This window comes from Balaenoptera borealis (genome assembly GCF_965194805.1).
Source record: "Balaenoptera borealis genome assembly, chromosome: 2".
NCBI classification, from domain to species: domain Eukaryota; kingdom Metazoa; phylum Chordata; class Mammalia; order Artiodactyla; family Balaenopteridae; genus Balaenoptera; species Balaenoptera borealis.
Genome location: NC_138867.1, coordinates 132,615,271 through 132,640,895, shown reverse-complemented (window position 1 = coordinate 132,640,895; position 25,625 = coordinate 132,615,271). Strand labels below are relative to the sequence as shown.

General features: G+C 39.0%; 1 protein-coding gene across 6 annotated transcripts in view; it reads right to left on the bottom strand.

Annotated features, from left to right (window-relative positions):
- Positions 1–32: 32 nt before the first annotated feature.
- The window catches only part of MRPL22 (mitochondrial ribosomal protein L22), a 38,693-nt gene continuing 13,100 nt past the window's right edge, over positions 33–25,625 (bottom strand). For 2 of the 6 annotated variants that reach the window (XM_082379167.1, XM_082379170.1), the window contains 5 exons: positions 12,880–13,015; positions 9,094–9,159; positions 8,215–8,292; positions 6,785–6,854; positions 33–329 (listed from right to left, as the gene is read on the bottom strand). In XM_082379167.1, coding sequence (XP_082235293.1) covers positions 118–329; positions 6,785–6,854; positions 8,215–8,292; positions 9,094–9,159; positions 12,880–13,015 — 562 coding nt within the window. In that variant the 3' untranslated portion in view covers positions 33–117. Of the gene's footprint in view, positions 330–6,784; positions 6,855–8,214; positions 8,293–9,093; positions 9,160–12,879; positions 13,016–20,072; positions 20,109–25,625 lie in introns of all 6 variants that reach the window. The other 4 variants (XM_082379166.1, XM_082379165.1, XM_082379168.1 and 1 more) reach the window with 4 other exon arrangements.

Here is a 25,625-nt window from a genome sequence, read left to right as displayed (position 1 = left end):
TGTACTTCATATTTCAATAATTCAATGACAAATCATAAAAAGCATCTGTCTTTAATTTTTGTTGGTTTTAGGAAATAAATGGTAAAATATATACACTGTGGAGTCTTAATACCCCCATCATAGAGTGTGAATGATGGTCCGGTTGCGAAGCTCCTGGATATACTCTTTGGCGTGGGTGATTGCTGTCTTTGGTGCCTCAGGTGGAGGTGGAGGGCCTTCCACCAACTTCACAAAATAATGGCAAAAAACCTTCTCCATAATCCCAAAGCGACCTCTGCCATGGTATCGGATGCGTTTCAGGTATTGGCCTCGCCCTGAGGTGGACTGAGCTAGACAGAGAAGAAAAAGAAAATTAGAGGAAACAACTGTATCCACAAGATTACAGCTTGACCAGCTGAGCAATTTCTGCCCTCTCCTCAACTGGATTCTAAGACTACATGAGCTCACTGGCTGGCTAGAGCAGGCTTGTCTCAAGACAAGTATCTCCTGAGTCTTTCCTTACTAAGGACCAGGCTCTACTCCAGATGCTGGAGAAATAGGAGTGAACAAGAATAGCAAGGGCCCTGGCTCTGTGCAGTGCACACAGAAAGAGAGGAGAAAGAGAGAAAATAAACATGATCATTTTAGTTAGTGGCAAGTGCTATGAATAAAAGAAAACAGTGATGTGACAGAGACTGATGGGGTGTTGGGAGGCAACTTCAGACTGGGGGGTGTCAAGAGGCATCGTTGACGAAGAGACATTTGATCCAAGACCAGAATGAATCATTCATGCAAATATCTAGAGGCAAGGTGTTCCAAGAAGAGGGAACAGCAAGTGCGAAGGCCCAATGGTAGGAACATGCTTGGCTCGGTTTAGGAACAGAACCTGCTGAAGCATAGTAAGCAAGAGAAAGAGTGACACAAACAAGGGGAAGAGATCAGAGATGAAGGCAAGATTACACAGAGCCCTGGAGGCTGAGGGAAGACATTCTGATTTTATTCTAACTGTATTATATTCTAACTGTTCCTTTGGAACCAATGATTCCCAAATGCTGTCCTCAGGCTACTACATCAAACTAACTTAGGGAACATATTTAAAATGCTGATGCTGAGATCCCATCTCTAGATACTCTGTATTTGAAGTGGGCTTTGAAAATTAAATCCTGAGCAAACAACACTCCCCCCACCCCAAGCAATTCTGATTCACAGCCAGGCTTAGGAACTCCTGTATCACATCTGTCCCCTCATCTCCCCTCCCCCATTCAACATGTCAAAGTTTGACCCTGCAAAATTTGAAGAAACCTTTTAAACAGTACAAGAAGAAATCTGTTCACCTGTTCACCCACAGTAAATCAGGGTAGTAATTACCTTCTACTACCTTCTGAATTTACTTAGTCTTACGTTTTTAGTTAATTTAATAAGCCTTTTAAAAAGGTAAAATCTATAGCATATGTAGCAAATTAATTCACTTCAATACTCACCATTCTTTTACTGTGACAGAACTTTATATTGCAGGGACCATATCAAGGTATGTGCTCCACAACCCTCTAACTACAAACCTCTCATGAAATGGTTTCAGCAGAAGCACCCTAGCTTTGCCAAAGAGAAAGCTAAGGCTGAAAGTGATTAAGAAAACTGCCTAGGGTCTCAGTGAGATAAGGAGAGAACTACCACCCTTTTATCAACTTCATCTACTGGCACTAAAGAAATGAATTTAAGAACTTCCAAAGATAGGGGTGGGGGTCAGGTGGGTGAAATGGGTGAAGGGAGTCAAAAGGTACAAACTTCCAGTGATAAAATAAATAAGCCATGGGGATGTAATGTACAGCATGGTGACTACAGTCAATAATACCATATTGCATATTTAAAAGTTGTTAAGAGAATAGATCTTAAAAGTTCTCATCACAAGAAAAAAAATTCTGTAACTATGTATGGTGACAGATGTTAACTAGACTTGTAATCACTTTGCAATATTGAATCATTCAGTTGTACACCTGAAAGTAATATAATGTTATACGTCAATTATACCTCAATAAAAAAAAAATCTTAATTTTTCCAAAGAGAAAGCAGCATTACACAAATCACTTTATAATAAAGTACTACCAGGTGCCCTGAATCCACTTGTCAGGAGGAATCCTACAAACAAAAACAGTGACACTGGGAAGAGTGTAGAAACTTCTAAACAGATTTTACAAACATGATAGCTAATTTTATCCAAAACTGCTACTCTACCCAATTTGAGCACCAATTTCCAAATACCCTGAGAATAAGGAATACTACTCCAGTGAAGGAAGTATCAAAATTAGCTAACTGTGCAGGACTACATAATCTATCAAAACACAATGCTCAACCCTATCAGGGTCTACGTTAACTACCATTTTCCTTCCATCTCTCCCAAAATACATAAGAAAAGACACTCAAAACCTGCTAAATGCCAGTTATGATTTCCTCCTTAAGCCATAAAATATCTGCTTACCTTTATGCATATAATGCCATCCCTTTTTTATGTCAAAACAAAAACATTAATTCTTCTGAAACACCAGGATTCTTTAACACTCTGGAATGGGAATACCCAACACAGCCACTCGGAGATCTGAATGAAATCAGGGCTTAGAGTATAAATTCCAAATTCGTTTTTTTTTTTTTTTTTTTTTTTTTGGCCCCACCGCACCGCATGCGGGATCTTAGTTCCCTGACCCGGGATCGAAGCCGTGGCCCATGAATTGGAAGCATGGAGTCGTTTCAAACTGCTTTAGTAACGGAACCATTTCAATTAAATGAAACAATATGTAGACGACTACTTTCATGTGAATCTGTTAAGAATGAAACAAGGGTGAGGACAGATCCAAAACTGCTGCCATTCATTCACCCAACATATAGAAATTCCAAGTTCCTGCTGGGTGTGAAGCTCCATCCTGGGCTCTAAGGATACAGCAGTGACCAAGATATCAAGAAGCCTTTCTGCTTGTCCCAGGCCCCACCCTTGGAGGCCTCAGAGCACAATTTCAAAACCAATGCTTAGAGTTAATAGTCTTAAGACACTGCCTTAATAACATAAATCTCTTACCCAAAAACTTCCTGTGGTTCCGCTTCAATACTGTTTTAACCAAATGCCACAGCTTGCCATGTTCAGCCCTCTGGAATCTAGGTCACGTTCACCTTTTCAATTTCATCTCCTCTAGGTTAAGCCTCTACTTCCTCTGCACTGTTCTACTCACTGTACCACACACTTACTGCTCATCCCAACCTATGTGCCTTTGCTTAAGTGGTTACCTCACTTTGAAAATTTTTCCTCTTGGACACTCCTTCAGATCCCCAAAAGCGTATCTTTAAAAACCAAAATTTTCTAGAAAATCCATGACTATTTTAACCTATACTGACCTTCTCTTCTCTATTCCAACAATACCATTTACCTGTTATTCTTTTTGGTCCCAAACCATATGCTACCTTGTGTAAGTGTTCATGTTTCACCTGTAAAAGTTACTTCCTCAACAAAACTTACACTCCTCTTGTATTGTCCCCAAAGTTCATGCCCCATAAGGAACAGAAATGATTTTGAAATACATCTTCTGCTAATTAATATCATTTTTTCAATACAGATGTCTCTGGTAAATTTGCTCAAATTCTAAAATAAATTTCAAAGTTTTCCAAGTACATACAATACTAATAGTGTACATGGTTTTGTTCCAACTAGGGAGAACAATTTATGTATTCTTCCAAAGGACTATTACTGTCAAAGAACAAAACTACTTGTGCTAAATGTTTTAAATTGCTAGAAAAGATATACCGTCACCTAACTGTGTGCGTGGTATACCCACTGAAGGCACTCAAATACTTTTTGAATGAAAAACATAAAGACATCTCAAAAGTAGAAACGACCTTCTAAAGATAATGCCCAATATAATGCTCTTCTAAAAATAATGCCCAGCAAGTACCATCTATTTAAAATATTGTCAATATTTCCTATTACTTGTATTTAGGTAAATACGAATCTTGACATTTTAACTTTAGAAACTCTCCCCCTTCCTCCTTCATCATTCTTAGCCCAGAAAACTGATTTACAAAGTCAATCGTTCACTTTCCCTGAAGTGAACTACTTTAGATGCCATGAATCATGAAGCAGTGACATTTTATTACTCCATGTCCACTTGTTAAGGCCTGTTCACAGTGTCATTAGTCATCATTTTAAGTTTGAAAAGGAAATGAACTTTCAAAGTCTGTGGTCATGCAACACCGGGTATTAGCTTTAGACTGATGACAAGCATTTGAGGGAATTACTACATAATGAGAACATATGCTACCAAAAAAGCAAGTCCCTTAAAATGCCTGTACTTACTTATTTCAGGGGACTGAAAGAGCTATTGCTGAGCCGAAACAGTAGCCAACAAGTAACTAGCCTTTCAAAGCTCTAAAAGAAGTCTATGGAATAAAATGTCTAGGCCTTTTCAAAGAATGTAAGAAGATAATTCCATTTCCCACATTTTATAGGTAAGAATGAATAGAACTTACCCAGGCCTCTCCCCTGGGGTTTCAGACTCAGTAAGTCTGTGGTGAGGCCTGGGAATCTGTATCTTTAATAAGAACCTCAGACGATTCTTATCAGGGAAGTTTAGCAAATACAGGGATAAAATGCCTGATGTGTCGTGGTCAGATACTTCATCTTCCTGGGGGTACTCATCTCTCTTCCCTTCATAATGGAATTAGGCAACAAAATACTTAGCAAATGAGTTTTTAAAATCAAAAGACAAATCCAAACTTATTAGCCCTACTTAAGAAAAGAGATTTTGACCCAGAACTAGATGAAAGGAAGGTGTAGGAGGGGCAGAGGTTTTTCAGCAGAAATGTGCCTAAAGAGACCAGTGCATTAAAGGACCATTCACATGTGACTGGTTAAGTTGATTTTTGCTTAAAGGCAACATTGGACTTTGCTCCTTCATTTGGGAAGACAGGATTAAGCTCCTCACCCTCTCTCTCTATAGTACTACAACTGTTGAAAGAGATTTAACACAAATTCCATTTCACTTGCATCTAATTTCCATTATGAAATGTTGCCTATCAGCTAAGAAGCCAATATTCCTCTAAAATTGAACAAAATTAAATAAATTTGATTTGATATTCAGTCATGGGGCAGGAAAGGTCACCAAGAGGTTTTAAGCAAACGGTCTTGCTCTTCATTTCATCTCTTCCAATGATTCTGGGTCCTTCTAGCATTATTTATTCATGCTGCTCCCAGAAGAAAATGCTTATGATTAATTACTGTGGACTGCATCTTCTGAGTTGCCATTTGATTCCCCTCTGTATAAGAATATAATTAGTTATACAAGATTCAGCTTTAAAATAAGATATTTCATGGGCTTCCCTGGTGGTGCAGTGGTTGAGAATCCGCCTGCCAATGCAGGGGACACGGGTTCGAGCCCTGGTCTGGGAAGATCCCACATGCCGCGGGGCAACTGGGCCCGTGAGCCACAACTACTGAGCCTGCGCGTCTGGAGCCTGTGCTCCGCAACAAGAGAGGCCACGATAGTGAGAGGCCCGCGCACCGCGATGAAGAGTGACCCCCACTCGTCGCAATTGGAGAAAGCCCTCGCACAGAAACGAAGATCCAACACAGCCAAAAATAAATTAATTAATTAATTAAAAAAAAAAATAAGGTATTTCAGTTGCAAATCATAATTCATTTGAATTTCAGAAGTAGGTGTGGTTGCCGGCATCAATTCCAGGTGAGTTGAGGTAAGATATTAACTAAATCAGAATAAATATCTCCAGTAGAGCAGAGGTTATATGACAAAGTACAATTTAGATGTTTTTTTAAAATTCTGATTGTTAAAAAACTATAAGGCACGGCTAACTTCCCCCAGAATGATTCAGCCTTTTACCCTCCATTTGGAGAGTAGCAGTTCCCATATCTTGAGTTTAAAATATCTTTAGGTAAAACAGTCCTTCTTATATGCAGGTTTGGCAGATTGAGAAAATTTTGCTTTGACATCAACATCTCTGTTTGATTACAAAACTGCTAAGGTTAGCAGTAATTGCTGCAGTAACTCCAGCCACTGCTCTACTTTACTGTGGTGTTAGGGGAGCGAGGGGAGAGCTTTGTAATAACCATTGATCTCTTTCTAGAGCAGTAAGAAGGTATGCTACCAAAATATCCCTTACATTTGTACAGTGTACCAGGCTTCCCAAAACATTTTCACATACATTAATTTAATTTGATGTGGAACAAGCATACAAAACCAAGATAATGCTTCAGGATGTAATAACAAAGGGGAACCAACACATCTGGGTCATCTGAGCCTTCGAAGGCTCCTTGGCTTTTATAATTCAACAGATTTTCCATTCTGGTAATTGGAAGACTAACTTATAGGATACCTTTATGGATTAGGCACCTGGCTTGGCACATTATAAATAAAGATTTTTTTAAGTCCACCTGTGATCCTTTATATATCTCCTTTGGGTTGACAAAGAATTAATTTTTTTAAAAATCAGTTACATTCTTCCATAGTTTCATTATGATTAAAGGACCACTCTATGTATCATCTCGATATCCATTATTTAATAATTATCAGCAATAGGTTTCATGATCTCAGTCTCATTACGGAACAGGTAACAATAAAGCAGTAAAGTTAGGACCATTTACAACTGACTAACATTAGCATGCTGAAGACTGAAGAATAAGCGATTACCAGCAATTTTCACTGGCAAACACAGTCCAAAGTATTTAGATATCAAACACTGTTATTAGATGAAGAACTTGGCATCACTGTTGGAAGCCATTTTCCGAAGCTAAGAATATTAAAGATCTTACCTATATATAAATTGGATCTGAATTCCACATTGTGGTCTCTCACTGCCATATCTTGTGCTTCTAAGAGAACCTTAAATAAAAAGAAAAAGAAAGGCATTCATTTGGCTGACCTGAACTAAAACAGAATTAAATTTCTCATTTCTTATTGTTATCTCTATGACTGCTAATCACATGCCTTCCTATTGCAGTCAATTTTAAAAAGAGAATATCAAATTATAACAGTACTAAGGAAAAGGGATACAGTGAGCTTTCCTTCCTCAGACAAGAACTGCAAATGCAAAGAACACAGTTCATCCTGCTAAGTTTTAAATGGAATGTGTAAGCTGTAAAGGAGGAGATAGCAACACTTGCAACAGTACCCTTGGTAATGGGCATTATGGCTTTGAGTCATAGACTTGCCAAGAAGTTCAAGAAGCTCAAGGGCTAAATCTTATTGAAAATTCTTAAACTTTAGATCCAAAATAACCATTAACAACATCAGACAAGTGGAGAAAATCATACTTGAAAATTTCCTTTAAGAATTATTAAATTTGGGACTTCCCTGGTGGCGCAGTGGTTGACAGTCTGCCTGCCAATGCAGGGGACACGGGTTCGAGCCCTGGTCTGGGAAGATCCCACATGCCGCGGAGCAACTGGGCCCATGAGCCACAACTACTGAGCCTGAGCGTCTGGAGCCTCTGCTCCGCAACAAGAGAGGCCGCGATAGTGAGAGGCCCGCGCACCGCGATGAGGAGTGGCCCCCACTCGTCGCAATTGGAGAAAGCCCTCACACAGAAACGAAGACCCAACACAGCCAAAAATAAAAATAATAAATAAATAATAAATTAAAAAATTAAAAAAAAAAAAAAACATTCATGTGCCTAGAATGAGTCAGCACAAATACCAACAGTCACGTGCACCTAGTGAATCAGCTACATTTAGAGCTAGAAGTGTCTTTAGAGATCATCCAATCCAACCCCACCTAGTTTACAAATGAGAAAAATGGAACCAGACAAGTGTCTTGCCCAAAGTCACAACAGAAACTGTCAGAGAAAAGATAAGACTCCCAGTCCCCTGAGTCCCAGTCCAGTGCTCTTTCCACTCAACTAGTTATAAAATCCCAAGCTCTCAGTTGTGGAACTGACAAAAAAAAATCTTTTAAAAAATTTATCAATCCCCCAATCATTAAAAATAAGATGTATCACTTCACTTCACAGACAGACCATAAAATATAAATCACTATCTGGTGCAAGTAAAAGCATCTCAGGAAAAAAAAATACTTAAAGCACAGAACATTCCTAAGGTATAAGGACACTAATAAAACTGAGTCCCCTCCCCTAAATCTGTATTATATAAGCTGTGCATTTACACTAGCGAATTCAGGATTTAGGCAAAGCTTACTAACACCTGCAAGCCAACTATTCGCTCCCTCCCCATCAAACTTAGTTTACCTCTTTAATTATCTGGGCCCCTTTTTTGTCACTGAATTCCAACTGAGCCAGAGCCTGGTCAATGGACATTCCTCTTATCTAGAATTAAAGGGTAACAGACAAGAGAAAATAAACAAATTAGTTTACAAAGTCAGCATTCCCTTTTCAGTGAAAAGTAAAAGTCTTACATAATTCAAATAACTTCTAAAATTAGCTAACTAGTTACATGTTAATTACATCTCAATAAAAGTGGGGAAAAACATTTTTCATTAAGAATAAAAATAGCTAACTAAACGCAGGCAAAAGAGAAGAAAACAAGTTTGAGAAAGGATGCCACCACCCTCTGTAGGTCAAAATCAAACTTAAAATTTTTAACCACTAAACCTGGATTATAATGGTTTCAATAATAAAAAAAGAGAGCAGACATGACAGAGAAAGATCACAGGTTGGCAAGGATCACAGTAGGCACTAAAGGCATCTCCTTCTCCTACAGAAGAAATGTATTACATGTGTATTTGCTGCTTTTGTCTTCTCTCATATATAAATTTCATTTTCGAGGTAAAAAACTTAAAAAGGCAACAGTTTTGAAATAGGTTGAATCAACTTTTACAGATACGTAAGTTTGCTTCCTGGATTCTCTAACTATAGCCAGGTTCTTGACACCCTTCTTCTAAAGTATCTATGTATCCAACATGATTTAGTTTGTCAGGTAAAAATTAAGCAAAATCACCAATCTCTGAACTATCATTTTTGGATTACCTACGAAATGTCTAAAAATGTAATTATATTCCTCACTTTTTGGAAAAAACAGGGCAAGTTTTTTTGCTTTTTTCAAATCCTGGGGTAAAATTTGTAGCTTCTTTCCCTATGTATTACACGGTAATAGTCATTTTTGCTTACCAGTTTTGCCAAATACCACATCTTGTCTTTGCTGTACTTTATTTGTCTTCGACAATGGTAGATTTCCTTACAAACAGGAAAAAAAATTAAGCAAGTTTATCAAAATGACAGTAAAACACTGTTAATAAAGTTTTTACTTTCTGTGCTTAATGAAAAGGCTGCCATAAGAAATAAAAACATTATTAAGAATTTGGAAGACTTCCCTGTGGCGCAGTGGTTAAGAATCCACCTGCCAATGCAGGAGACACGGGTTCGAGCCCCGGTCCAGGAAGATCCCACATGCCGTGGAGCAACTAAGCCCGTGAGCCACAACTACTGAGCCCGTGTGCCACAACTACTGAAGCCCATGTGCCTAGAGCCCGTGCTCTGCAACAAGAGAAGCCACTGCAGTGAGAAGTCCACGCACCTAGAGCCCGTGCTCCACAACAAGAGAAGCCACTGCAATGAGAAGCCTGCACACCACATGGAAGAGTAGCCCCCGCTCACTGCAACTAGAGAAAGCCCACGCGCAGCAACGAAGAGCCAAGGGTAGCCAAAAATAAATAAATAAATAAATAAATAAAATTTTTTTTTAAAAGAAAGAATTTGGGGACCCTTTTTCCCTATACAAAGTTATATTTTTCCAAATTCTCACTATGTTATAAAGATTACTAAGGGAAAAACAAACTGTAAAATGGCTAGTTTGTGACAAAATTTGCAACGCTTCTATACAGAGGAATAGTAAAAGACTTAAACTAAAGTATTTTGAAAACATTTAGCTGGCTAAAAGAACAAAAGAAAAGGTACAAAAAGGTTTCTTGTTAGTGAGGAGAACAATGGCAAAATGGATAAAGTAACTATTTTCATAAGAAAACCAATATTGTAAGTGTTCAGTCAAGAGCACAGGTTCTAGAATCAGACTCCCTGGGTTTGAATCCCAGCTCTACCATTTACCAGCTACAGAACCCAAGCTACTTAACTTCTCTGTGCTTAAGTTTCTTCTTCTTTAAAATGAAGATAATAGTACCTAACACATAAGACTATAATAAGGATTAAATAAAGTAACCTACATAAAGTAAGTACTTTACAGTGTCTAGCACATGGTAAGATCTTAGTAAATGTTAGCTTTTATTATCTTTTATTTATAGTGGTAGGTATAGCCTACTGAATTTTTTAATCAATCATCCATTAAACAATTTATAGTTCACAAAGCACTTTTCAAGTCCATTATTTCATATGCTCTAACTCTATGAGTTGGGAGAAAAAACATTTTAAAAAACTTTTACAAAATGAAAATCAGAGAAATCAAGTGACTTGTCCAAGATCGCAAAGTTTGTAAGCTAGTGCCACCCAGGGAGGTATGTGAAGGGCTTAATACAATGTCTGGCAGGTGTATCTTTAAAGTTCCCCTCATGACTCTAAAACCCACATTCTTCCTACTATTATACCATAATGCCACTTAAAAAAAAATTAGAAAACATTTTTCAAGGCAAATAAAAGCAGAGAAACCTCAAAACTTTCTAACATTCTGACTCCTGCTAGAAGTTTACAAATGCCTTAGGATTTACTCATTGCCCCATCTACTATTATTTAACTACATATTCCAAATGCTGAAGATCAGAATGAGATAGAATAGTAAATATTATCTGGTCTTCTTCTAAACAAGAGATAAAACTAATTTTTAAAATGTTTGCAGGTAGCAGATTGGAAAGCCTAAGGGACACTGCAAATAATGGCACAGTGTATCAACTATGTGGCTAGGTGAGCAAATTATTCCCTGTTAATAAGCAAGGTGTTTATAAACAGCATTAATAATTTACTCATAACAGGTATAACTGTTACACCAAAATCAATTTACCAAATACTATTTAAAATCAGAAAATGTTAAGGCATTTTCCAAAAGTCTTAATTTGTCCCAAAAAAGGATTACTCCCTCAAACAAAATTTGTGCAAAATAGAGAATTGAATTAGGTTTCTCCAAAGTGCCTATATAAAATCTAACCAAATGTCTTCACACAGGCTCTTACAGAAGGAGTATATATGATGCAAAAGTTAATAAAAATAGTTTCAGTAAATTACAATATATAACAAATGATTTAACTGACACTGTTCTTCATTTACTAGAGTCAGGTAGATGATCTACTATTAACTATTTGAATTGTGCTATTTAGGATGTATCCTGAAGTGTGTTTAACATCCAAAAAGACTGGTACTTACAAAATACAAAATTTTGCTTTAGATTCTGGACCTGACAAATACTATTATGATTTCTTTATTTCCAGTTAAAGCCAAGTCCACAGAGCTCAAGTAAGAAGTAAAGAAAGCTCATTAATTATAGACATTATATATTTTTTTAAATTTTTACTTTACTTTTGGTTGTATTGGGTCTTTGTTGCTGTGCGTGGGCTTTCCCTAGTTGCGGCGAGAGGGGGCTACTCTTCGTTGCGGTGCGCGGGCTTCTCATTGCGGTGGCTTCTCTTGTTGCAGAGCACAGGCTCTAGGCACGCAGGCTCAGTAGTTGTGGCGCATGGGATTAGTTCCTCCACGGCATGGGGGATCTTCCCAGACCAGGGCTTGAACCCATCTCCCCTGCATTGGCAGGCGGATTCTTAACCACTGTGCCACCAGGGAAGCCCCTAGAAAATATTTTATTTATGATATTTGTACAAATGTGTAAATTTTTGTAAATTTTGCTTGATTACAAAATGGAGTCAATGCTTAATAGCACAGATTCTATGACAAATCAAACTTTTAAGCTCTGATGGCATAATAAAATATGAAAGTTAAAAACTCATTTGTTTAAGCTATTAAGATCTCTTTTTCTTCTCAGTTCCCAATCAGGTAGGAGGTCTTTAAATCAATAAATTAACTCCCCTAAATGAGAAAAAAATAACCCATAAAACTGTACTAATTCAGACTAATATCTAGATAGCAACTGAATTTTAATAAAATGCACGCTGTCAAGTTCATATAAAAACTAAGCAAATGACATTACTTAGATTATATTGATTATCCAGTAGCCTTAAATCCCAAAGGACCTTAAAAGATGTTTGCTAAACTGAATGATTTTTAATTAACACAGTAATTCTATTTCTAAAGTACTTATCACAGTTCATTTTCTTAAGGATTCAAATGTTCCCACCTTGTTTATGCTATTATTACTTACTTAAACTTTTTAACAGATGGGTATGTATCCCACAGAAAATTCATATTAAGCTAGAAATTTGTCTTTTATTTCAGACTAGAGCAATCTCTAGCAATTTGGAGAGGGCAAAAGGATTCTGAGCAACTAAAGGTAAGTTAAAGTCTGGAAGGAATAAGGTATCCCTGGAAGGAATCCAATGATTAAACTCAAACCTTAGGTTCAAAGGTTTGTAAATTACAAAAAAAAAAGGAAGAAAAACCTCACAACCAAGTGTGTCTATACTCAAGTATAAAACATTGCAAAATCATACATATGATTTAAATATTGGCCAATGGCTTAAGCCATTCTTGCCAACCCCTCGTGCTCCATTATCAAGCCTCTTGGAGTCAAAAATCAGTCGAAATGTCTCAAGTTATTAGCTCAGTTTTAGAGTTAAGGTTCCTATCCAGGAGGTTAAGTCAAGGCAAATAAGTAAAACAAAGACAATCATTTTAACTACAAAAAAGACAGATCTGGAACATTTTCTGTACCAATTAAAGGATCAAGCAAATTCCTGTATAATTTTTTTGTTTTCTTAACATGGAATAATAAATCGCTGCTAGCCACACAAGAGCAAGAGCGCTTTACCAAAATCAAGAGATTAGTTCTACCCACAAACTTACAGCTGGTCTCCGAGGTTCTCCAGGCAGTTGTGGAGGATAAACAATTTTATTCTTCTTCTCCCATTTTCGAGATATTTCAAGAGAAGCACTTGTGTGAATATGTGATTGGGGTAAAACGCTGTGAGATGAAAAAAGCCTGTAAAGCAACAGACATTTAGAATCTTTTCCAAAGCTTATCTATCTTCTGAACCACATCAGCTCCATTTTGATGGAAACTATTTAAGGATCACAAGTGGAAACATTCTAGACGTATTTGTTAACAAAGAATCGGGATTACATAAAATACCACAAACAGCTAGTAGTTTACTGAAGGCTAAGAAGAGTGAAAAGTCAGTAACTCATGTAAGTCAAATAATAAACAGATATTAACCCAAGATTTTAATTGAGGTATAGCTGGTGTACAACATTATGTAAGTTTCAGGTGTACAGCATAGCGAGTCACAATTTTTAAAGGTTACATTCCATTCACAGTTATTATAAAAGTTTGGCTATGTTCCCTGTGTTGTACAGTATATCCTTGGAGCTTATGTATTTTATACATAGTAGTTTGTACCTCTTAACCTCCTACCCCTGTTTTGCCCCTCACCCCTTCCCTCTTCTCACTGGTAACCATCAGCTTGTTTTCTATATTTCTGTTTCTTTTTTGTTATATTCACTAGTTTATTTTATACTTTAGATTCTACATATAAGTGATATCATACAGTATTTGTCTTTCTCCGTCTGACTTATTTCATTAAGCAGAATACCAACCCAAGTCCATCCACGATGTTGCAAATGGCAGAATTTCATTTCTTTCTATGGTGGCCAATGACTATTGATTCTCTACTGTAAGTCACCTCAGTCCTAAAATAGATTTAAAGACACAGAGGATCTCTGACATGATCTGTGGAATTCCTCAACTTTGTTGAATGATCAAGACAAATAACATCACTTTCTAATCCCTAAGAAATTAATGCATAAAGGTGGCTTCATTCGCCTCCTAATGTAAAAAGACACCACCCACCATCCATGAAGTAGTCCTTCTGCAAAAACAAACTTGAATTAATCAGCCTCTAGATTCAATACAGAAAATACAGAGACAGGGAAACCTGTTAAACATGAAGGGGATGCACTCAGCAAACTCCAAGCTGTACAAAACTCTACAAGACGAACAGCCCATTTTCTTCAACAAATAAATTACAAGGAGAAAAAAAAAAGAGCTGAATAAAGGACCTACAGATTACGAGAATTAAGAAAAAAGTCAGTTAATGGGTGGACTTTTTAAAAAAATTTTATTCAATGTATTTAAACTAAAAAAACAAAACAAACAAACAAAAAAACCCAATTCACCCATTTCTGTCACCCCCAACCCGCTGCCTCTTGCAACCACCAATCTGTTCTCTGTACCGATGAGCCCGGTTTGGTTTTTGTTTTGTTTTGATTTTTTAGATTCCACATATAAGAAATATCAAATGGTATTAGTCTTTCTCTGCCTGACTTATTTCACTTAACATAATACCCTCTAGGTCCATCCTTATTGTCACAAATGGCAAGATTTCATTCTCTTTTACGGCTGATTAATATTCCTCTGTGTTTGTGTGAGTGTGTGTGTGTGTTTATATATTTACATATATCACAATTTCTTTAACTACTCATCCACTGATGGAAACTTAGCTTGTTTCCATACCTTGGCTATTGGAATGTAGCAATGGACGTGAGTGTGTAGATATCTTTCCAAATTAGTGTTTTTGTTCTCTTCAGAAGTGGAATTGCTATATCACATGGTAGTTCATTTTTAGTTTTTGAGGAACCTCTGTACTGTTTTCCACAGTGGCTGCACCAATTTACATTCCCACCAACACTGCACAACAGTCCCTTTTCTGCACGTCCCTGCCAACACTTCTTATTTCCTATTTTTTGATAATAGCCATTCTAACAGGTGTGAGGCGGTATCTCATTGTGGTCTGGATTTGCATTTCTCTGATGATTAATGATATGGAGTATCTTTTCATGTACCTATTGGTCAGTGGCATGTCTTCTTGGCAAAATAGCTATTCAGATCTTCTCATTTTTTAATTTGATTGTTTGCGGTTTTTTTGCTATTCAGTTGTATGAGTTTGTTGTATATTTTGGACATTAGCCCTTTATCAGATATATGACTTACAATTATTTTCTCCCATTCAGTAGGCTGCATTTTCACTTTGTTGATGGTTTCCTGTGCTATGCAGAAGACTTTTAGTTTAATTAGGTTCTACTTGTTTACTTTTGCTTTTGCTTTTGGTGTCAGATTCAAAAAATCACTGCCAAGACCTATGTCAAGGAGCTTACTGCCTGCTTTCTTCTAGGAGTTTTATGGTTTCAGGTCTTACATTCAAGTCTTTAACCTATTTTGAGTTAATTTTGGAGTATGGGGTAGGATAGGATCAAATTTCATTCTTTGGCGTGAGGCTGTCCAATTTTCCAAATACCATCTGTTAAAGAGACTGCCCTTTCCCCAACGTGTATTCTTGCTCTACTGTCATAAGTTAATTGACAACATATGTGTGGGATTATTTCTGGGCTCTATATTCTGTTCCATTGATCTATGTGTCTGTTTTTATACCAATATCATACTGTTTTAATTACTATACCTTCGTAATATAGTTTGAAATCAGGTAGCATGATGCCTCCAGCTTTGTTTTTCTTTAAGATTGCTTTGGCTATTGGGGTCTTTGGAGGTTCCACACAACTTTTAAGACTGTTCAGGCTTCCCTGGTGGCACAGTGGTTATGAATCCGCCTGCCAGTGCAGGGGACATGGGTTCAAGCCCCGGTCTGGTAAGATCCCACATGCTGCAGGGCAACTAAGCCTGTGCGCCACAACTACTGAGCCGGTGTGCAACAAATACTGAAGCCCGTGCGCCTAGAGCCTGTGCTCCGCAATAAGAGAAGCCACTGTAATGAGAAGCCTGCGCACTGCAATGAAGACCCAACACAGCCAAAAATAAATAAATAAATAAAATTTTAAAAAAACAAAACAAAACACTGTTTGTTCCATTTCTGTGAAAAATGCCATTGAAATTTTGATAGGAATTGCACTGAATCTATAGATTGCTTTGAGTGGTATGGTCATTTTAACAATACTAATTCTTCCAATCCATGAACACAAAATATCTTTGCATTTATTTCTATCTTCTTCAATTTCTTTCATTAATGTCTTGTAGTTTTTACTATACAAGTCTTTCATCTCCTTGGTTAAATTTATTTCTAGGTATTCTATTCTTTTTGATGCAATTGTAAATGGGTTATTTGATTAATTTATCTTTCTGATAGTTCTTTATTAGTATAAAGAAACAAAAAATTTTTGTTTGATTTTGTATCTTGCAACTTTACTGAATTTGTTTATTAGTTTTAATAGTTTTTTGGAGTCTTTAGGGTTTTCTTATCATGTCATCTGTAAATAGTGATAGTTTTACTTCTTCCTTTGCAATCTGGATACCTTTTATCTCTTTTTTCTTGTCTAATTTCTGCAGCTAGAACTTCCAATACCATGTTGAATAAAAGTGGCGAGAGTGTACATCGTCGTCTTTGTTCCTGACCTTAGAGGAAACGTTTTCAGCCTTTCACCATTGAGTATGATGTTAGCTGTGGACTTGTCATATATGGCCTTTATTATGTTGAGGTATGTTCACTCAATACCTGCTTTGTTGACAGTTTTTATCAAAAATGGATGCTGAATTTTGTCAAATGCTTTTCCTGCATGTCAATATTGAAACGGTCGTATGATTTTTATCCTTCATTGTGTTAACGTGGTGAATTGCACTGACTGGTTTGCAGATGTTGAACCATCCTTACATTTTTGGAATACATCCCACTTGATCACGATGTATGATCCTTTTAATGTATTGGTGAATTCAGTTTGCTAAGAATTTGTTGAGGATTTTGCATACATGCTCATCGGGGATACTGCCTGTACTTTTTGTGTGTGGCACCCTTGTCCGGTTTTGGTATCAGGAAAATGCTGGCCTCATAAAATATGTTTGGAAGAATTCTGCCCTCTTCTATCTTTTGGGAGAGTTTGAGAAAGACTGATTTTAATTCTTCTTTTAATGTTTGGTAGAATTCACCAGGGAAGCCATCTGGTCCTGGACTTTTGTTTGTTGGATGGCTTTTGATTACTCATTCAATCTCCTTGCTAGTAATCAGTCTGCTCAGATTTCCTATTACGTCATGATTCAGTCTTAGTAGGTTATATGTTTCTAGGAATTTCTCAATTTCTTCTAGGTTGTCCAATCTGTTGGCATATAATTATCCATAGCAGTCTCTTAAGATCCTTTGTATTTCTGCGGTATCACTGTCACACTCCTCTTTCATTTCTGATTTTATTTATTAGAGTCCTCTCTCTTTTTTCTTGTTGAGTCTAGCTAAAGGTTTGTCAGGTTTGGGGTTTCTTTTTTTTTTTTAATCTTTTCAAAGAATCAGCTCTTAGTTTTATTGATCTTTTCTATTGTCATTTTAGTCTCTAGTTCATTTATTCCTGCTCTAACCTTTGTTATTTCCTTCCTTCTACTAACCTTGGACTTCATTTCTTCTTCTAGTTCCTTGAGGTGTAGAGTTAGGCTGTTTCTTCAGACTTTTCTTATTTCTTGAGGTAGACATTTATTGCTGTGAACTTCCCTCTTAGAACTGCTTTTGCTGCACTGCATAAATTCTGCTATGTTACATTTCCATTTTCATTTTCCTCAAGGTATTTTTTTATTTCTTCTTTGACCCACTGGTTATTCAGTAGCACATTGTTTAATCTCCTGAACTCACATCCTCCTATAGACACACTGAGTCTACAGCTACATGTGGAACAACTTCCTCTTAAAAAAAACTAAAGGCTGGCTGGGTGACAACTACATATCAGGCAAACAAGAAGAAAACGACATCAAAGCAGGTAGGAAAGGTTGGCTCACAATCCTGTCATAAACCCCACCCCCAGTATGGCAACCCACAACTGGGAGGGAACTCAAAACCCAGAGCTTCTCCCTGAGAAACAAAGGGTTCAAACCCCACATCAGGAACTGCAACTTTTAAGACACGCACTTGAGATGAACCCCCAAAACACCTAATTTTGAAAACCAATTGAGCTCATGGCCTGAGACCCACAAGATGGAGACAATCAGAGAAACACCTCTTAAAGAGTCACGCTCAGAAATTCACCTGCCCCAATGCCCAGCTCAGGGGCAGCTAATTGCACCCATACGTAAAGTAAAGGAGGCTCACCTGCTTACAGTAAAACCTCAGGCTAGGGGGACTTCCCTGGTGGCACAGTGGATAAGACTCCACGCTCCCAATGCAGGGGGCCTGGGTTCGATACCTGGTCAGGGAACTAGATCCCACATGCGTGCCGCAACTACGAGTTCACATGCCACAACTAAGGAACCCGTGCGCCACAACTAAGGAGCTGGCAAGTCGCAACTAAGGAGCCCTGGAGCCGCAATTAAGGAGCCCACCAGCCACAACTAAGGAGCCCACGTGCTACAACTAAGGAGCTGGTGAGCCACAACTAAGGACCCCACAAGGAGCAACTAAAGAGCCCTCCTGCCACAACTAAGACCCTGTGAAACCAAATAAATAAATAAATATTAAAAAAAAAACCCTCAGCCTGGGGACTTCCCTGGCAGTCCAGTGGTTAGGACTCCACACTCTCACTGCTGAGGGCCCAGGTTCAATCCCTGGTCGGGGAACTAAGATCCCACAAGCCATGTGGCACAGCCCAAAGCAAACAAACAAAAAAAAAACACCTCAGCCTGTGGATCAGGCATCCAATTTAACACACCCATTTAGGAGCCTGCTGGAACACTCACTCTATGGGGATGGAGACTAGTGGGCACCATCTTTGCCCTCTCCCTTTGCCGTGTCCCCTGCATTGGCAGGCAGATTCTTAGCCACTGCGCCACCAGGGAAGAAGTCCCCAGGAGATAACTCTTGATTGCCTGGCTCTGGAGGTCAGGGGAGCTTGCGCTCCTGGTAACATGGGACTGTAATAATAGGTGTCACCCAGAAAGGAGCTCATAACCCTGTTTGGCACCATGATTTTTATGACTGCTGCTAGGGGACACATCTACATCGCCTGACTCTGGTGACCAGTAGGGCTTATGCCTGTGGGCCCCCCAGCACTGTAACCAACAGAGAAAGTGTTCCTAAACAGCTGCCACCCCCAGGGCACAGCAAGAGGCAATAGACCTTTGAGGTCTGTCTTTTTGTGAAGGAGGCCTATTATCTAGTCATCACGACTGTGGCCTGGGGGCAGGCTTCTAATTAAACAGCATATGGAGGGGCTGACTGTAATCCTTTACACTCGGCTGGTGCAGTTTCTGCAGCTGACATCCAGAGGATGCCCATCACCTGGCCCTGATGGCCAAAGGGGCTTGTGTTCTGGGGTCTCATGGGACTGTGGCAATTGGGGAGGGATGGTTCTTGGCAGGCTACCATCCTCAGGAGACTGTGCAGACAGCAGACCAAGACACACTCCCCATTCTTTCTGTGAAGGAGGCCACTCTACCTGTCCTGGAGCTTTCGACTGAGTGGCAGGCCTCAAGCCTGGCACACGTTTGGTGGCCTATGGAGCTGCTCTCAACAATGCAGGCTGTAGACACCATCTTGGTGCTCTTTCTCTGCCTTGCTCCAGCTCACCAGTATCTCCCAAAAAAGTTTATACACTCATCTGGACAGTGTATCCTGATTTCTGCAACTGCTGCCCAGGGGACAGATCATGTGGCTCTGGGGGCCAGCAGGGCTTACATTTGTGGCCTCCCAGAACTGAATATATCTGCATACTTATAAAGCTGCTGCCTGAGGGTCTAGCTTCCAGTCCAACTGAATCTAGGTGCTGAAACCCTCCTCTTTGGGACACTGTCTATTCTTGGCACATCCTCAACTACTGGGAGCTACTAATAACGTAACAGGATGCTTGGACAAGCACAAAAGTTTGAGAGATGACCAAAAGCTGGGGCAGGGCTGAATAAAAACTTTTATCTCTTACATGAGGCCACTCCTTCAAGACTGGGAGAAGTAGTCGTTTCTTCTACTGTATAGAAACCAACACAGAGAGTCAAGCAAAATAAAGAAACAGAGGAATATGTTCCAAGTCAGTTAACAAGATAAAACCTCAGAAAAATATCTTAATGAAACAGAGATAAGTAATTTACCTGATAAAGAGTTCAAAGTAATGGTCATAAAGATGCTCACCGAACTGGGAAGACAAATGGATGAACACGGCGAAATCTTCAACAAAGAGATGGAAAGTATAAGAAAATACCAAACAGAAGTCACAGAGCTTAAGAATATAATAACTGAACTGAAAAATACACTAGAAGTGTTCAACAGTAGACTGGATAAAGCAGAAGAAAGAATCAGTCAACTTGAAAAAAAGGCAGTGGAACTCACCCAAGCAGAGCAGCAAAAAGAAAAAGAATGAAAAAATTTGACTATAGCTTAAGAGACTTATGGGGCAATATCAAACAGACTAACATTTGCATTATAGGGCTTCCAGAAAGAGAAAGAAAAGGGCAGAAATCTTACTTGAAGAAATAATGGCTGGGGAATTCCCTGGAGGTCCAGTGGTTGGGACTCCGGGCTATCACTGCCAAGGGCCAGAGTTTGATCCCTGGTCAGGGAACTAAGATCCCGCATGGCCAAAATAAATAAATATGTAAATGAATAAATTACTATCCCTCTACTCTACCATTAAAACTCCTCTTAAGAATGGACTTGAGGACATGGGGTGGGAGGGGGAAGCTGGGGCGAAGTGAGAGTAGCATGGACATATATACACTACCAAATGTAAAATAGTTAGCTAGTGGGAAGCAGCAGCAAAGCACAGTGAGATCAGGTCAGTGCTCTGCGGATGACCTAGAGGGGTGGGATAGGGAGGGTGGGAGGGAGGCTCAAGAGGGAGGGGATACGGGGACATATGTATGCATATGGCTGATTCACTTTGGTGTACAACAGAAACTAACACAGTATTGTGAGGCAATTATACTCTAATAAAGACCTATTTTAAAAAAAAACAGGGCTTCCCTGGTGGCGCAGTGGTTAGGAATCCGCCTGCCAATGCAGGGGACACGGGTTCGTGCCCCGGTCCGGGAAGATCCCACGTGCCACGGAGCGGCTAGGCTCGTGAGCCACAATTACTGAGCCTGCGCGTCTGGAGCCTGTGCTCCGCAACGGGAGAGGCCGCGACAGTGAGAGGCCCGTGCACCGCGATGAAGAGTGGCCCCTGCTCTCCGCAACTGGAGAAAGCCCTTACACAGAAACAAAGACCCAACACAGCCAAAATAAATTAATTAATTAATTTTTTAAAAAAATTTGAATTTAAAAAAAAAAACTCCTCTTAAAAAAAAAAAAAAAAGAGGGCTTCCCTGGTGGCGCAGTGGTTGAGAATCTGCCTGCCAATGCAGGGGACACGGGTTCGAGCCCTGGTCTGGGAGGATCCCACATGCTGCGGAGCAGCTGGGCCCGTGAGCCACAACTACTGAGCCTGCGTGTCTGGAGCCTGTGCTCCACAACAAGAGAGGCCGCGATAGTGAGAGGCCCGCGCACCGCGATGAAGAGTGGCCCCCACTCGCCGCAACTGGAGAAAGCCCTCACACAGAAACGAAGACCCAACATAGCAATCAATCAATCAATCAATCAATCTAAAAAAAAAAAATTTTTTAAAAAAAGAGAGAAAAAGAAATAATGGCCGAAAACTTCCCTAACTTGGGGAAGGAAACAGACATTCAGATCTAGGAAGCCCAGAAAGCTCCAAGTAAGATGAACCCAAAGAGACCCACACCAAGACACATTATAATTAAAATGTCAAAAGTTAGACAAAGAATATTAAAAGCAGCAAAAAAAAACAAACAAAAAGTCTTGTTACATACAAGGGAACCCCCATAAGCCTATCCACAGATTTTTCAGCACAAATTTTACAGGCCAGAAGGGAGTGGCATAAAACATTCAAATGGCTGAAAGAAAAAAAACTTTCAACCAAGAATACTCTACCTGGCAAAGTTATTCAGAATTGAAGGAGAAAGAGAGTCTTCCAGACAAGCAAAAGCTTAAAAGGGTTCCTCACCACTAAACTGACCTTATAAGAAATAAGAAATGTTAAAAAGACTTCTTTAAGTGTGGACTACTATAATCTTAAAAGTACAAAAGTTATTTAACCATTGGAAATTTGAACATTAACTGGACATTTGATATTTTTTAATAAGATACATGGTGAAATATTTATGGATGAAATAATATACTATCTGGGATTTGTTTCAAAATATGATGGGGAAGAGCAGGGGCTCTAGATAAAACAAGAAAACAAGATAGGCCATGAGTTAATAATTGTTGGAGTTGGGTGATGGGTTCATGAGGGTTCATCATATTGTCTACTTTTGTTTACATATGGATATAGCCAAATAACAACAAACTTTGGTGTTTCCCTACTGCTCAGAATATAGTCTAAACTCCTTAACAAGACACAGAAGGCCTTTCATAATCTAACACCAGCCTGGCCATCTCAGCTTATTCACCTTAAAGCCTAACCACACAAACATTCACTGTTCCCTGAACAAGCCACATTCTTTCATATCTTTACACTTTTGCTCATGTTGTTTTCTCCTCCCTTATTATCTCCTGAATGAAACGCTTGTCCTGTTTTAAGTCCCAGCTCAAGTGTCACTTCAATGTGAACCTGATCCCTTCTCCAAGACAACCAATCCCCCTATTGCCTTAGTACTTTGTTCTTGCCAGCCATATAGCAATGAGTTGTACTACTCCTGAACTGTAAGGTGGCTGCAGAAGAATGAGTTCCTGTAGTAAGTGTATCGATTTGAGCATTTGGAGGGCAAGCATGACATCCTTTGTATTTTAGCACCAAAGACAATATCTGGCACATACATACTGAGTAAATATTTAACCCAGACTTAAATATTCAAAGTTGTTGTATATTGGCAGATTCTCACACAATATATGCAATTAGATTATATACTTGGCAAAGTCTTTTTTTTTTAGTCCTCAAACCATTCAGGCTAAAGAATTTTAAAAATCTATTCTTCTAGTGGCTCACTTCTCCTACTCTACATCAAGTTCACTGATCAGTGCCATCAAAATACCTAACAAAATCTGTACTTTTGCCATCCACATTTAGCTTGCACTATTTTAACTGAAAAGCACAAAACCAGAACATATGATGTAAGAGGACAGAATTTTCTAATAAAACTATAAGCCAGGTGATGAGGGCAGAGACTACAGAGTCAACAAGACCTGGGTCTAAATCCTAACTCTAATACTAGATGAATGGCCTTGGGGAAGTCACATAACTTTCTAGACCTCAGTTTTCTCATCAGTAAATGGAGTAATAATAGTAATTACCTCATAGGCTTCTTTTTTTTTTTTTTAAACGGATATTTTTATTAATTAATTAATTTATTTATTTTTGGCTGTGTTGGGTCTTCATTTCTGTGCGAGGGCTTTCTCTAGTTGTGGCAAGCGGAGGCCACTCTTCATCGCAGTGTGCGGGCCTCTCACTATCGTGGCCTCTACTTGTTGCGGAGCACAGGCTCCAGATGCGCAGGCTCAGTAGTTGTGGCTCACGGGCCTAGTTGCTCCGCGGCATGTGGGATCTTCCCAGACCAGGGCTTGAACCTGTGTCCCCTGCATTAGCAGGCAGATTCTCAACCACTGCGCCACCAGGGAAGCCCACCTCATAGGCTTCTGTTTTTTTTGGCCACACCCGCGAGGCATGCGGTATCTTAGTTCCCCAACCAGGGATAGAACCCACGCCCCCTGCAGTAGAAGCGCAGTCTTAACCACTGGACTACCAGGGAAGCCCCCCACATAGGCTTCTTAAGGAGCTCAAATGAGATACTTTAAGTAAAATACTTAACCTGACACATAATAGGGCTCAATAAATTTGAGAGTATTACTTTTAGAATGAGAAGAATACCTACTTCATTCTGTTGGCGGTATATAAATAATTAACATACAACACCCTAAAAAGGCTAGCACAAGATAAACACTGGTAGCTAGTATTAACTTTAAATTAGGCCGTCTGAACAGTTCATCTCTCCTGTTCTCAAAAAAAAATAAACAGTTTGAACTGTTTGAATTGCGTAAACTTCGTATTATACAATTTCAAACCTTCTTCTCATGTTTATAATCATGATCATTTGTTTCTATGAAGTTGTAATTCGTGGGTGCACTAAGTTTGTCAATTTCTTTATCTATGAGAAGAGGAATTGGTGTACTTCATCTCCAGGGTCTCTCCAAACCTTAATTCTTCTTTCATCTCATGGATGACAGCAGGATTACAGAAATATGAATGCCTTGGCTTCTCTTTAACTCTTCAATGAAACCACTACTATACGAAACAGTCTGAAAGACTGCTTGAGGGTGAGGCCCATGCCTTCTATATCCCCCATATCTAGCATAGTGTTTTATACTCCTCAAATCCTCAATACACATTCAGTGAATTAAATACAATGGCTAATAAATTAAACACATGATGAATTAATAATGACAAAGCTTTCTGAATGCCTACAATACTTTCAGGGCCCAAATGCTTCATAAAATGAATTATCAAGCAAATACTAAACAACTGTAATCAAATTAAAGTAAAATATGATTACAAACGGGGTCTTTAAATCAGAAGTGTACTAAATCAATAAGTTTTATGCGCCCTCTCCTGGCCAACTATTGGAATAACACTAAGTTAAAGCAGGAAATGAAGTGCTCATAAGGTACAATTGAAAATAAAATTAATTCAAAATTTAAGGCTTTTTTTTTTTTTTTTTTTTTGCCATGCCACTCGTCTTGCAGGATCTTAGCTCCCCGACCAGGGATTGAACCCAGGCCACAGCAGCGAAATCACTGAGTCCTAACCACTGGACCGCCCGGGAATTCCCAAAACTTAAGGCTTTTATGAGACCATTTTATGTAAGAAAGCCTGTGAAGAGTCACTAAAGAAAACAAATTCAAGAAAAGGAAGTTGGGGGACTTCCCTGGTGACACAGTGGTTAAGAATCCGCCTGCCCCATCATCAAAAAATCTACAAACAATAAATGCTGGAGAGGGTGTGGAGAAAAGGGAACCCTCTTGCACTGTTGGTGGGAATGTAAACTGATACAGCCACTATGGAGAACAGTATGGAAGTTCCTTAAAAAACTAAAAATAGAACTACTGTACAACCCAGCAATCCCATTACTGGGCATATACCCTGAGAAAACCATAATTCAAAAAGAGTCATGTACCACAATGTTCACTGCAGCTCTATTTATAATAGCCAGGACGTGGAAGCAACCTAAGTGTCCATCGACAGATGAATGAATAAAGAAGATGTGGCACATACATACAATGGAATATTACTCAGCCATAAAAAGAAATGAAATTGAGTTATTTGTAGTGAGGTGGATGGACCTAGAGTCTGTCATATAGAGTGAAGTAAGTCAGAAAGAGAAAAACAAATACCGTATGCTAACACATATATATGGAATCTTAAAAAAAAAAAAATGGTTCTGAAGAACCTAGGGGCAGGACAGGAATAAAGACGCAGACATAGAGAATGGACATGAGGACACGACGATGGGGAAGGGTAAGCTGGGACAAAGTGAGAGAGTGGCATGGACATATATACACTACCAAATGTAAAACAGATAGCTAGTGGGAAGCAGCCACATAGCACAGGGAGATCAGCTCAGTGCTTTGTGATCACCTAGAGGGGTGGGATAGGGAGGGTGGGAGGGAGACACAAGAGGGAGGAGATATGGG